The 14689-nt window shown below is 40.9% G+C and overlaps 1 protein-coding gene across 2 annotated transcripts in view; it reads right to left on the reverse strand.

The window, feature by feature from the left end:
• Positions 1 to 14265: 14265 nt before the first annotated feature.
• GALM (galactose mutarotase) overlaps positions 14266 to 14689 on the reverse strand; it is a 104145-nt gene continuing 103721 nt past the window's right edge. For both annotated transcript variants that reach the window (XM_057309224.1, XM_026479245.4), the window contains exon 7: positions 14266 to 14488. In XM_057309224.1, coding sequence (XP_057165207.1) covers positions 14411 to 14488 — 78 coding nt within the window. In that variant the 3' untranslated portion in view covers positions 14266 to 14410. The remainder of the gene's footprint in view (positions 14489 to 14689) is intronic.

Below are 14689 nucleotides of genomic sequence, written 5' to 3' on the forward strand. Positions count from 1 at the left end.
TTAATTTTATACCACAACTTTCGCATGTTTGAGGAATTGTCTGAATTTGGCACAAACATCTTCATGTAAACCAGCTTTGCAAAATTTTCAGTCCAGATAATCTATCTCTTGAAACAGATTCCTTATTCTGAGCAGAGATCTGTTAATTTCCAATCTAGGTTTTTCAGTTCCCGACTACCAATATCTTATTTTGCCAGGCTGGTGCGAAAGTAATTAAAGATGTCAATCAGAAATGTTAATGAGACTAAAGAAGTTTTGTAAATCTCACCTACATTTAGCAACACCTTATTTAGTTGTTTTGGTAGCACCTGGTAGCTCTTAGAATATAGCCAGTAGATTCTTTTTGAGACTTTATCTTTAGTAGGGCAGTAATAGTTAATTTTGAGTTTTCTGGTCAAGCTTTTACCAGGTATTCACTAGCATTGGTGCAAAAAGGGAATACTGGTCTGCATCAAATTTATTTGGTCTGATCGCTAGTGCGTTGAAAGATTGGATGCTTTGTTTTCAGAATTTTGACAACTGGCTGAATTATAATGGTGTAAAGCTTTGTGTATAATTGGCAGGCTTATTTGTTGCACTTGGTCAGCTTTAATTGTTCTGTATTATATAAAGATAAGTTCACTTAATAAATCTGCAGAGAACAAACAATCCTGATATCAATTTTTGGAAGTGGGAGCTCTGAGCCGAGAGTAGGAATCACCTGTAGCTTTGGGATGGATTACTGGCAGCATCCTAGAGATGAGTACAAAAAGATGAAAAGGATATGAAGAGGGGTAGGGGCAAGGATGGGTTTAAGAAACAAGCCCAGGAAGTGTTGCTCTAAATGGGAAAGGGAATGCTGGGTATCTAGGCTAGTACCTTTCACATGCTTGACAGCAACTACTATGATTAGTATACATCTTAATACTTCAGTGCAGTGTACTTTTTATAGTTTCAGATGTTAGGAATGCTAAATTTATGTAACTGACTTGGTAAGTGCTAGTCTAGGCTCATTCCTTCTAAATTTTAAACCTGGCACTACTTGGTAGCTAATTGAACACATCAGACATGGTACTTTGGACATAGAATCTAATTTTGGTCCTCTCACCTGCAGAGGTGTTGAGAGGTAGGTAATGCATGCCCTTGACTTCACAGTGGGTTTTCCTTTGGACTTGGAGCTAGGCTAAGTATCAAATGAAAGAGGTCCTACCACCTTGCCATGTTCCCTCCTGAGGATGAAGGAAATCTGAGGGAGTTTGGAAATGCCATCACTTTGAGACTTGGTTAAATGAATGGTGGCATATAGGATTGTGATTCTCATTTTTGTGTAGCCTATCTTGAAGTCTAAAGGAGCACGGTGATTTCCAAGAGAATATAAAAAGGAAATGGAAGCTCTAAAACAGCTTGGTAAAGAGTAATCAGAGTGAAGAGTAATAGCAAAGAATTCATTAGATCTGGCTCTTAACTGAGCAACCGTCGTTTGGAGGCCTTTGGAAGGGAGGGCTATACAACCCAGAGATGTAAATGTAATTGCATAGCTGGAAAGACATGATGAAGCAAAGGTCAAAGTAACATATTAGGGCCTGGCTGGTCTTGGAGTGTTCGGAGGGTGGTGAAAACTGGTGACAAGCCGAAGAAATGGGGTGAAGATGCCTAGGTTTATGGTACAGTAGTATTAAAGCTGTTCTATCCAGAACTATCTTAAGGGAGGGTGGCAGGGAAGCACCAGTAAGCAGCTTTAAGGCCTGATAGGTTATTTTTTCCACACTTTATAGGTTTCCTGTTACCATTCTGGTAAAAATGTCAAAGGACTTTTTGTCGATCCCCACAACAAAATAGTGCTGTTAACCCCATCTCCCAGAAGAGGAAATGGGTTCAGAAAGATTGTTAATACTGTACAATTATCCTCTTAGGAGGTAAGAAATGTTTGGATCCTATATACCATTTCAAAGCCCTTACTTTTCTAATCAATAAAGCACCTTACTACTCCTTTGAAACAAAACCATGTAGGAAAATCAGAAAATACAACCTGTGATTCTACCCATAACCATTGCTATTAACTTGGCTATTTTCTTTCCAGACTTAATGAGGAAAAGATGCTGGATAGAAGGATGTGGAATGCAGTAGCCAATTACTGTTACGCCCTCAAGGCCAGTTCTTGGATCTAGTGCTTTTTCCTTTTCCCATAGGCCACTGGCCCAACTTATTTTACATTTTATTTCATTTTTTGACTTGGTAATCCGTACCCCTGACTCAGCAGCACGGTTTCTTCCCCAAAGGTAACCACTGTTACCAATTATATAGCCTGAGCAAATATACATAGATATTTTCTCCTTTTTCCCTTTAACACAAAATAGACACACCTTGTTTTTCTCACTTAACATTTTGGAGTTCTTTCATGTAGGTAAAAATGGCACTTCCTCTCTTTTATGTTGCATACTATTTAGTTTCTGGATATTGCATAATTTATGCAGTTAACTTTTGTGCCCCTTCAATGTGCCAGGTACTGCTAGCCTTGGAAAACAGGTGAACAAAGTCTGTCTTCATGGAACTTAAGTTCTGGAGAGACAAATGAACAAACAGGTGGGTAATAACATATATGCACAACCGTGAAGCTCGGGGAGAGGGAGTTGGTGTTGGGTAAAGGGTGTCTAAGGGAGGCCTCTGATGGTGACATTTGCGCAAGTGAGGGATTATATGTCAACTCTGGGCAGAGGGCGCAGTAAGCATGAAGGCCCTGAAGAGGTTTGGGAGAGGGCTGTAGGATATAGATCATACGGGACCTTGTATACATTGGAGAAGACTTGCTTTGTTTCCACTGAGCATTTTTGAGCAAAGAGTAACAGGAATTGAATCAGTTACCTATTACCTGATATGAGGGTTGTTTCTAATTACTGCAACAATACTGTGGTGAATTACCTTGTACAATACGTTGCACATGTGACCCTGCATATCTTGGATAATCCCTAGAAGTTGAATTGCTGGGTCAAAGGATATGTGCATTTATATTTTTGCTAGGTATTGTTCATTTGCTCTGGCGACTAGGTATATGAGTGTCTGTTTCTCTGTACTGTTGCCTACGTGATGGGCTATCATTTGTTAAGCTTACCAATCTTGTGTTGGAAAATGGTGTCTCAGCATAGTTTTTGGTTTTTGTTTTAGTTGTGGCAGAATGCATATTTTCCCCCTATTCTGCAAAGTTTCCACATACTCAGACGTCTGGTTTATGTTAACCCTTGCTCTCAACACCATAAACTTCTTTAGTCAGATTTCTGTTCACACTGTAATTACCTATTTACTTCTCTGCAGGTACGCTGCCGAAAGTCTAATGGCTACAGCAAGTACCAGGCCTTATTCCGTTTCCTCATTGTCTAGTACTTAAATATTTGATGAAGGAAAAGTTAGTTGATGAATGAATGAATGAATGAATGAATGAATTCTAATCTGTTAAACCAAGCATATAAAATTAGAACCTCCTCTCTTGTCTGAGACCTTTATAATCACCATTTCAGTTAAAAGTTCACATTGCCTTTTAGTGACCTCTAAGACTGCCTCTGACTCCCGTCTGAATCCGCCGGCAAAGGATCTGGCTCCATAGGCCGCTGTTCACCATGTCCGGCTCTGCTCTGCAACTCTCCTGCAAGGGTTTTTTTCTCATTTTGGTTAAACTCCAAGAGTTCTGCTCAGAAAGGGTGAGGAAAATTTCTGTGCAGAAAGTTCTCTGCAGGAAGGGTAGAGACTTACCTACCATTCCAAGAGCTGATGAGCCCAGATGAGTCTGCCTCTCCCATGGAAGAAACAAAATCATTGGACCGACAGCAGCCATATCATATGGCTCTCAGCTGCCTAAGGTTATATCCTGCAGTCCTGTCCAGTTCCACAGACTCCCTGGGTGCTTCTCGGGAACCGAAGCTGGCAGGTGGCTAAACGGGATCCTATAGGAAGAGCCTGTTAGCTTTTATTTTGGTTTGTAGCATACCTTCAAGAAATCTAGTTTCTAGAAAATGAGTCTGTTCAATGCCAAGAATAAAAAATCTGGCTGTAAAGAAAATATATATGGCAGAGGTAAAGGTAGATGGGCTAGTTTATCTCGGTCATTGTCAAAACGACCATCACCAGAGTTCCTGGGCTCCCATAATAAGAACATACTGCTTTCTTTAACTAAGGCTGGCTGTACTATGCTTTAATGTTCATATTCTTTAAGAGTGCAGGCTATTTATTTAGACCAGGATTTAGGAAATTATGGCACACAGGCCACATCTGGCCCACTGCTGTTTTCATACAGCTAATGAGCTAAGATGGTTTCTACATTTTTATGTGGCTGAAAAACGTATAATAATAATGACATGAAAATTATGTGAAATTCAAATTGCAGCATCCATAATGTTTTATTGGGACACAGCCAAGGCTCATTTGTTTACCTATCATCTCTTGACTTTTTGTGTTATAGTGGCAGAGTTGTGTAATTTTGACAGATTGTAAGTCACAAAACCATTTACAGAAAATGTTTGCCACCCCTGGTTTAGACATTTATCTTCAACTGTTTACAATCTTCAATATAATTATTTCTGAAGATCCTAGGTGCCATTACTAGGAGGGTTGCAACAGCCTTACCAAGACATACTTTTGGTCTGGGGAGATTGTTTCTTTGTGACTCATTCTTGAGAAAGTGCTTCATGAAGCTAGGGGGCAAATTCTAGCTAAACATTTATGTACTTACAGTATTAGTGAAAGCTTTTACTCTAGGACGATGGATCTCATCCCTAGTTACATATTAGGATCAGCCAGAAGCCTTAGAAACATTCTAGTGAAGTCAAAATTGCTGAGGGTGATGCCTGAGCATTAATATTCTAAAAATCTTCCTGGTGATTCTAATATATAACCAGAATAGGAAACTATTGCTATTGGGGCTAGTGATAGCCCACTCCAAGTTCACTAGTTACGGGACAGATTGGCCTGACTTAACTGCTATTATAATAGTTTGCAATACTCGTGATTCAAAGGAAGGTTCTAATATGTATCCTTTATGTTTCTCTGAGCAAATGACCTTATGCTGGAATGAGACCTTTTTATGAAAATGGTAGAAACTACATTTTAGTTTATATAAATACCAGCAGAGGTCACTGTGCTCAGAGAAATATTCATCTAAAAGAAAGCTAATGTTCTGTTCAGGAAATTTGAAGCAGTGTTTACTAGAACTATTGGTTTTACCCAACACTAAGACAACTCCAGGCATGGCCTCTGGTCACAATTGTGGCTCTTCTAACTACATGCATACATTTATAATTGTCGTATCTTCTTGATGTGACGATGCTTTTATTATAAAATATCTTTGTCTCTACAAATATTTGTTTTATTATTTTTTTGAATATTTCATATCTTAAAGTCTATTTTGTCTGATAGTAATATAACCACTCCAGCTCTTTTTTTTTTTTTTAAGATTTTATTTATTTGACACAGCACAAGCAGAGGGAGAGGGAGAAGCAGACTCCCCGGTGAGCGGGGAGCCTGATGCGGGGCTTGATCCCAGGACACCAGGACCATGACCTGAGCTGAAGGCAGATGCCCAACCAACCGAGCCACGCAGGTGCCCCCCATCCCCAGCTCTCTACTGATGACTGTTTCATATGGCATATCTTTTCCATCCACTTACTTTCAGCCTATTGGTGCATATAGTTAGTTGCTATATCTTGCTTTTTAAATTCAGTCTGACAAAACTCTGCCTTTTGGGGTATTTAAGCCATCTGCAGTTAGTACAATTATTGATATGATTGGATTTACAATTGCCATTTTTTTTGTATTTCCCATTTTGTTTTCTGTATGTTTTCTGTCTTTTTCCTCTCTTCCTCTTGTAACCGCCTTCTTTTGTATTGAATGTGTTTTTAGTGTATCATTTTAATTTCTCTTGATTTTATTTTTTACTATATTCGTGAGTTATTTCCTTAGTTGTTACATCTTCATTTATCACAATCTACTTCAGATTAATATTCTGGTAAAATACAGAAATTTTTTTTTTTAATGATTTTTTATTATGTTAGTCACTATACAGTACATCCCCAGTTTCCGATGTAAGGCTCAATGATTCATTAGTTGTGTATAACACCCAGTGCACCATGCAATACGTGCCCTCCTTACTACCCATCACAAAAATACAGAAATTTTGTTCCAATGTATTTCCTTTTCCTGGATTTCCCTCCCGTGTGCTGTATGTATTATAAACTCTGATATAGTGTCATAATTTTTGCTTTATACAGTCTTATGTCTTTTAAAGAAGAGATAAGAAAATACACAGACCCTTTTTGTTAACCATATATATATATATTTACCATATCTGATATTCTTCATTCTTTCCAAGGATTTATGTTGCCATCTTAATTTCCTTTTAGCATGAAGGACTTCCTCTAGTATTTCTGGTAAGGCACGTCTGCTAGCAATGAATTTTCTCATGCTTTATCTGGGAATGTTTTCATTTCATCTTTTTTTTTAAGATTTTATTTATTTATGTGACAGAGAGACAGCCAGTGAGAGAGGGAACACAGCAGGGGGAGTGGGAGAGGAAGAAGCAGGCTCACAGCGGAGGAGCCCGATGCGGGGCTCAATCCTGGTAGGCCGGGATCACGCCCTGAGCCGAAGGCAGACGCTTTAACGACTGCGCCACCCAGGCGCCCCCATCTTTGTTTTTGAATGGTAGTTTTGGGTTAAGCACTTTGACTATGTCATTCTGCTGTCTCCTGGACTCAGCTGTTTCAGATGAGAAGTCAGATGTAATGGTATTGGTGGTCCCCCGTAGTAATGAGTCATTTTTCTCTTGCTTTCAATTTTTCTCTTTGTTTTTTGGCATTCAACAGTTTATGTATCTAGGTGGGGATCTTTTTGTATTTATCCTCTCGGAGTGTTAATAGAGCTTCTTGGTTGTATCGATTAATGGTTTTTTGTCAAATTTGAGGGTTTTTGTCATTTTTTGAAATATTTTTCAGACTGTTTCCTTTTTTGGTTTTTTTTGTTTTGTGTTTTGGTTCTCAAGTTTTATTCAAGAACTCATACAGAATATTCCAGATAAATGAGTTTTAATCCTCCCCTTCCTCATCCTGGTAAATCTGGAAGTAATGCAATTTGTAACTCTCTCTGCTGTTAGCAACTGTGTGTAACCAATCACATAGATTATTATTCTTCACATATTCTTGGTGAGATATTTCAAATAGCTTTTGGAAAAAGGCACCTCAGAAGTTATAGTAATCTTGCTCCTCCTTTCAGTGGTTACAACCCTTCCACTGAGATTCCCAGCTTTTCCATTCACTTTGATTCTCTCTTGAAGAAACTGCTCAAAATTGGTAGCATCCATGATTCCATCCTCTACAGAGGGGGTGCAGTCAAGGGTTCTTTTTTTTGCCCCCTCTCCATAAGCTTTTTCACAGGTGCCATGGCGGCAGTGGAGGCAGAAAGCGTCCTCTCCTTTTTGGACTCTCACACATATGTGTTGATGTGCTTCATGTCCTGCAGGTCTCCGAGGTTCTGTTTTCCTTTTTTTTTTTTCTAAGATTTTATTTACTTATTTGAGAGAGAGTGCTGCACAAGCAGGGGGAGCGGCAGGCAGAGGGAGAGGGAGAAGCTCCCTGCTCAGCAGGGAGCCCAATGCGGGACTCGATTCCAGGACCCTGAGAATCATGACCTGAGCCAAAGGCAGTTGCTTAACCGACTGAGCCACCCAGGGGTCCCAGTTCTGTTTTCTTCAATTTCTTTTCTGTTTTTCAGATTCATAATTTCTATTGATTTATCTTCAAGTTCACTTATTTTTTCTCCTGTCCTCTCAGATCTGTTTCTTAGCTTCTCTAGTGAACTTTTCATTTATTATTGTAAATTTCAACCCTACAATTTTCACTTGGTTGTTTTTTATAATCTGTCTCTATTCAACTTTTTGGTTATTTTAGAAAAACATTCTTGTGTTTATTTTTAAGCTTAGTTTTCTAGGGGGTTGCCCTGTGTCTGTGTAGCTAAGTGGTTAGCCAATCTCTAGACAGAGGTTGTGCTCAGACACCCCAACCAGTCAGATTTCTGCCCTCTGCCCTCTATCTGTTTTAGTTGGGGAGTGAATTCAGTGTTTGGGCTGTTTTCAGTTCTGCCCTGCCTTTTACTTTTTGCTGAACCCCTTTTAATTTCCTGTGCACATGCATGCAGCCTCAGAGTTGGCCAGGAGTGTACAGCTTGGACCCTGTCTGGTCTCTGCGATGCATGTGTGCAGGCTCCAATCATCCAGAAATCTGCATTTTCCAACCAGATTGCAGCATCAGGCTAGTAGAGCCATCAGCTGTCCCTGCTTGCATACCAATGAGATCATTACTTCTATTGATAAAGCTGTTGGGTATTGGTATCACCTACTGCTCCAAATTGAGTGAACACCCCCTTCAACCACAGCAACCTGCTGGTCCACATGTTCTGTTTTGCCCTCGCAGAACCTCCACAGTGACTGGGCTGGGGGAGGATGGGAGTGGGAGCGGCTTCAGGCAAGAATCCCACAGTCTCCCACTGTTCCTGTACAAAGTCCACAGCTCTCCAAACATAAACATCGCAGATTGCTGTATGCTTTTGGCCAGTTTTCCAGAGCAGCAAAGTTGTTTTGTCAATTTTTTTTTTTTTCAGCGTTCTATAGTTGCTTTTTTGAGGAGAGAGGATTTGCTGACCTCCTTACTTGGAAAGTGCTACCCAAAGCATCTGAGGCTTGAATTATGATTTGAGTCATTGGAGGATAAGTTGAAACTTGAAAAAGATAAATGCCTCCATCGGAAAAGGATTGCACTCCTGCCAAAACTGTCTAAATAGCCCACTGCAAACTGGTGATCCAGTTGTTTTTTTTTTTTTTTTTTTTTTTTTAAAGATTTTATTTATTTATTTGACAGAGATAGAGACAGCCAGCGAGAGAGGGAACACAAGCAAGGGGAGTGGGAGAGGAAGAAGCAGGCTCATAGCAGAGGAGCCTGATGTGGGGCTCGATCCCAGAACGCCGGGATCACGCCCTGAGCCGAAGGCAGGCGCTTTAACCGCTGTGCCACCCAGGCGCCCCCGATCCAGTTGTTTAAAATGGTTATGACTGATAACGGGAACTGGCTGGGAACAGAAGGTATGTGCTGTGTTTCCCTTCTGTCTTCTGCTGGTAGTTCTGTATTTTTTCACGTTCTACTTTTTACAAACTGTATTCATCGGCATTAACTTCCTTTGGTCCTTTGAGATTGGACGGTCATAGGTTACCTAACAGGTCGCAACGGTTCAACGTCCACAGTATGCCATCTTAGTTTAGTCTTTCCAGCAACGTTTGAGCAGTTGTTTAGTATTACATCTTACCTTGTTAGGCAAAACATTTGGGAATTGGAAAAATGAAGATCCCACAGCTAATGATAAGAATTTATATTCTAAGAATTTGAAACAGGAATCCATAGATCACTGAACTAAAGTCAGTGATAGGCTCACCTGTGAAGGGTCAGAACTCAGAATAATAGCACTAGTCTGGTTGTGGGTAGGTGGTGTATGGTAAAGAAGGCATGGACTCCTGGAGGCCTGGAGACTTATTTTTGTGGGAATGGGGTAGTTTGTGTTGCATTTAGTGGATATTTGCATTTTCAACAAGTCTTTAATCTGTGGTTGTGTGGTGTTTTTCATATCGAATACCATGTTTGTCTTCACCATCTCACATGAACTAAAATTGTCCTGTTATTAGCCTGTAAAGTTTTGTTTCTTGCTGACACCTTCAGTGAGTTCGTCATAAAATGCCACACTTAAGCTCACATGTCACACTCTCCATGTCTCATAAGTATATGGAAGGTCTTTTCTCAGGCAAATCAAAGTTCTTTTTTATGTGTGTATTTTATAAAAAGGGATAGATTGGTTGCTACCACAAAAGATCAATTTCTCTAAAATTACTCTCATCAGATTTGTTGCTCGACATAGCCTTTTTATTGTCTTTCATAACTGCAATTACCAGTATCTTCCTCCAACTGCCCTAAAGGCGCATGTCCTTACTGGGGCTAAGTAACTCTTTTTATTTGTTGTTTGTTTTTGTTTAAGATTTATTTATTTACTTATTTATTAGAGAGAGAGAGCACATTGGGGGAGGAGCAGGAAAGGGATAAGCAGACTCTGTGCTAAGCGAGAAGCCTGATGTGTGGGGCTCAGTCCCACGACGCTGAGATCATGATCTGAGCTGAAATCAAGAGTCAGATGCCTAACTGGCTGAGGCACCCAGGCGCCCTATTTATTTTTAATTTTTTTATAATTTTTTAATGAGTGGAAGATGTTACTTTATTTTTTCTTTGTAATTATTTTATCTATTTTTAAAGATTTTTCTTATTTATTTGACAGAGAGAGAGGGAAAGAGTTTACAAGCAGGAGGAGCAGCAGAGGAAGAGACAGAAGCAGGCTGTCCGCTGAGCAGGAAGCCCGATGTGGGACTCGATCCCAGGACTCTGGGATCACGACCTGAGCCGAAAGCAGACATTTAATCGACTGAGCCACCCAGGCGCCCCTATTTTATTTATTTATTTATTTATTTATTTATTTATTTATTTATTTATTTATATTCATTTAACAGAGAGAGACAGCCAGCGAGAGAGGGAACACAAGCAGGGGGAGTGGGAGAGGAAGAAGCAGGCTCCCAACGGAGGAGCCCGATGCAGGGCTTGATCCCAGGACTCTGGGATCACACCCTGAGCCGAAGGCAGACGCTTAATCACCGAGCCACCCAGGCGCCCCTCTGTTTTATTTATTTTTAAAGACAATTCTTTAGAGAACAGAGGAAAACAAAGTACAGTCGACCTTTGAACAACATTGGTTTGAACTGCACAGGTCCACATACATGTGGGTTTTTTACAGTCTGTAAATATATTTTCTCTTTTGATCCTCTTAATAACATTTTCTTTTCTCTAGCTTATTTTATTGTAAGAATACAGTAATACATGTAACATGCAAAATATGTTAATCAACTGTTTGTTATTGGTAAGGCTTTCGGTCAACAACAGGCTATTAGTAGTTAAGTTTTGGGGGAGTCAAAAGTTATACGTGGATTTTTGACTGCATGGGGGTTGATGCCCTGAACCTCTGTGTTCCTCAAGGGTCAAATGTACTTGGGTAATAAATGTAACCTCAAACCTAGAAGCCACTAAACTGGGAACTAATTTGTAGTTGTTATATTTCCTTGAGAATAAGAAAATATTCTTTTTCTTTCTTCTCTAGGGTTTCCTAAATGATTTCTGGCACCTAGAATATTACAACCCTGCACAGAAAATTAATTAAACTAGTAGCTAGGTTGCAATCCACTTAATATTTCATCTCTGAGGCCCCTTGATTAAAGTATATATTGGTAGCTTTAGAGTGAAGAAACCTGGCAGCCTTCCCCAGGTGAACAAAGTTAACCTCATCGGTGAGAGGCCACACCCGGAACTTGGCATTACCTGAAGTAAGAACGGCATTATTCCAGTGATACTCCTGCGAAAGATGTAGGACACCAATCTGATCAGGAAGAAACAGCACACAAATCCCAATGGAGGCACATTGTATAAAATAACTTTCCTGCAATCCTCAAAAATATGAAGGTCATAAAGGTCAAGTCAAGGGAGACTGGAGGAATTGTGCTGGATTGAAGGAAACTGAAGAAACTTAAGTACTATTTGTGCTCCTGGTTTGAACCCTTTTGCCAGGAGGGACATTGAGACAGGTGATAAAATCTGAATGGGATCTCTGAGTCAGGGGTGTATGGAAATTTTTGTACTGTTGTTGCAACTTTTCCGTAAGTTTGAAATATTTTTTTTTAATGTGTCTTCCCTCCCTCATTTTGCAGACTTGAATTTTTAATTGCAAAAGGAAGATGCTTGTCTTTGGCAATTCAAAGAATATCAATGAAATAAAAAGTGAAACTCCTTAACTCCCCTCCAAATTCTATTTGCCAGAGAACACAATTATTAATAACTTAATTAGCCCTTCTAGACTTTACAAATATATGTAAATTTGTTTTATTTTACAAAAGGAGGATAGTGTGTAATTTGATCTCATCTCTTTTAATGGTCTTTTAATAATTTTCCATTATATGGATTATTTATCCATTCTGTATTGATGGGTGTTAGGTAGTTTTCAGTTTTTCATTATTGCCAATTAGATTGCAACGAACATCATTATCTGAATGTTGTCTTTAGATTTGTGTAAGTATTCCCATGGAAAAGATTTCTAAAAGTAGAATTGCTAGATCATGAGTTTTGCAAGTTTGCCAATATTGAATAGATTCTGCCAAATTTCTCTCCAAAAAAGTTGTATTAATCTACGTTTCTAGATGGTGATGGAGTAAAAATTCTCTACTTACCAATACGGTATGTTATGAATGTTAGATTTTGCCCTCTGAAAGGAAAAACCGGGGACTTCTTTTGGAGTGTAGTGCCACTAGAACATACATTGGGCTGCCTTTTTTTTTTTTTTTTTTTTTTTACATTGGGTTTCTTATTAAAGGGCTTATGTTCTAGATCTGCCACTTCCTGGACTGTTATTTTTTCCAGCTAGTGACCTCTTGGTTTTTTAAAATTTATTTGACAGAGAGAGCACAAGCAGGGGGAGCAATAGAGGGAGAGGGAGAAGCAGGCTCCCCGCCGAGCAGGGAGCCGGATGCAGAGCTGATCCCAGGCCCCTGGGATCATGACCCTAGCAGAAGGCAGACGCTTAACCAACTGAGCCACCCAGGTGCCCCGACCTCTTGTTTTTAATGGGGCTTTTGCTACCTCATTACAGGTTGTAAGGGTCAGATGAAATAATTTCTTCAGTCATACTTTTGGCAATCAAAATGAAGAGGAGCCATTTAAGGAGGAGAATCCTGGCAAGACGGTAACTGCCTTACAGGTGAGAAAAATGGAGGCCAAATGAAATTAGATTGTTTGCCCATGTAGTGAACGCCAGTAGCAAGTTAGTGCTCAGGGTTTGGTCTGTCGCGTGCAATTCTACGTCATCTTATTGTCACTATTAGTCTTGTCTTCCCCACAGAGACTGCTGTCCCTGAAGGAATACACTACATCTCAGACATTACTTCCTGAAATCCTGAAAAGACTCAGCAGAGAACTGTGGACACAATAGGTATCCAGAAAATCCATGATGAAATGAATTAAAAAATGAACACTATTTTTGGTTTATCGTTGCTAAGAAAGAGGGAGTGTGGGAAGCTCAGTAGGCTGCCAGTTAGGTGGCTTTCTCCTAGGAAGATGCTGGCTCTTCTACTGGAGAGCACCGTGGACCCCAGAACACATCACATACTGGGTCAATTTCCTAAAGGTCCGTGTCTGACAGATTTAAAAATGAGACTCCCAGAGACTGGGAGTCTTCCAAAGGTGCAGCTTTTGGTTTTATTTCAACTGGTTGCCAGTATACAAAAGTATAAGATACATTTCTTTAAAAACCTAAACCAACCACCAACCCAAACCCATAACTGGTAATTCAGTTGTTCAGGAAAGGGGGGAGCCCCGGCCTCATCTACATAACATGACATCTTGCTGCAGGTGCAACGTGCAGTGCTCAGGTGAGGCCCCGTCTCCACACTAACACAGCTCTGGTCTCCAGTGGTTTGCTTGCTTCCCAGGCCTTGGCTGGGCCAGGACTTTCTCAACCACAAAGACAGAGAATCAAATTTACAGATTCTTTCTGGATATTTTGACCTGGCCCTTTAAGTGACATCTTTAAGACAGCTAAACTCAAACTCAGACTCACGCTTATAAATGTGAATCTGGGAAGAAAGGCTGGCCCAGAGAGAGGAAGGTCAGACCCCACATTTGCCCATCAGTGACCCCGGGAATGCCCTGGCAGACTGAAATGGAAGCAAAGAAGGGGACCTGAATGTGCATGACCTGACATCCAGTCCTGGCTAAAATTGGTCCCAGCCATGTGCTTTTACGGGCATCATTTACCCTCCCTAAGCCCCACCTCCCTCCCTCAGTCATCTCCTGCCTTTCCGAGGCAGACAGGTCCATCTGCCAGCACGGTCCGTGAGCTAATAACGCCACTGAAAACTCCAAAGTGGTTTGAGACAGCAGAGGAGGAGGACAAAGGAAAGTAGGATCAAAGGAAGGAAGGGTAAAAAGTAGAGAAGAAAGCAGGGTGGAGAGATGGAGCCAACACAGTACAAGGGGTTGGGCACCACTTCCGGGCTAGGCTCAGGGCTTAGGTGATGACACTAGTGGGTGGATCCCCTTACCTACACCGAGGAGAGAGCTGCTCATTAGAACCGACCTGGAGCCAGTCACCGGGAAAGGAAATCAGTACTCAGACTCGTTACTATGAAGCTACCCTTTACATGGTTTTAATTCACAGGATCACTTTTAAAGCCTCTAAGTCTTCGTCTCCTCCCTGGGCAGGAGACAGGCTGCTGAAGGGGCTCCCAGCCTGGCCCTGGAAGAGGTCACGTCTTCACACTTCCTTAAGCCACAGAAAACTTGAACCAAGTGGTGTGGTCATACTCTTCCCCGGGTCTCAGCAGCACAGGGGGGAAGTGGGGCTGTGAAGGAAAAAACAGGACAGGTGACACTTGCCAGCCCGGCTGCACCCTTCACCATTCAGGTTGGCTGTGGACTGGTTTCTACAGCCGGCTGCGCCCCTATTGGTTTGCAGTGAGCTAGCCACGTCACTGAGCACGTCGTCACAGCAGGACTCTCCCAATGAGGGAGGCCAGGTATCATTTTACGTTCTGGTTTTACGA

Source organism: Ursus arctos, unplaced genomic scaffold (assembly GCF_023065955.2).
Source record: "Ursus arctos isolate Adak ecotype North America unplaced genomic scaffold, UrsArc2.0 scaffold_8, whole genome shotgun sequence".
In the NCBI taxonomy this organism is placed as follows: Eukaryota; Metazoa; Chordata; class Mammalia; order Carnivora; family Ursidae; genus Ursus; species Ursus arctos.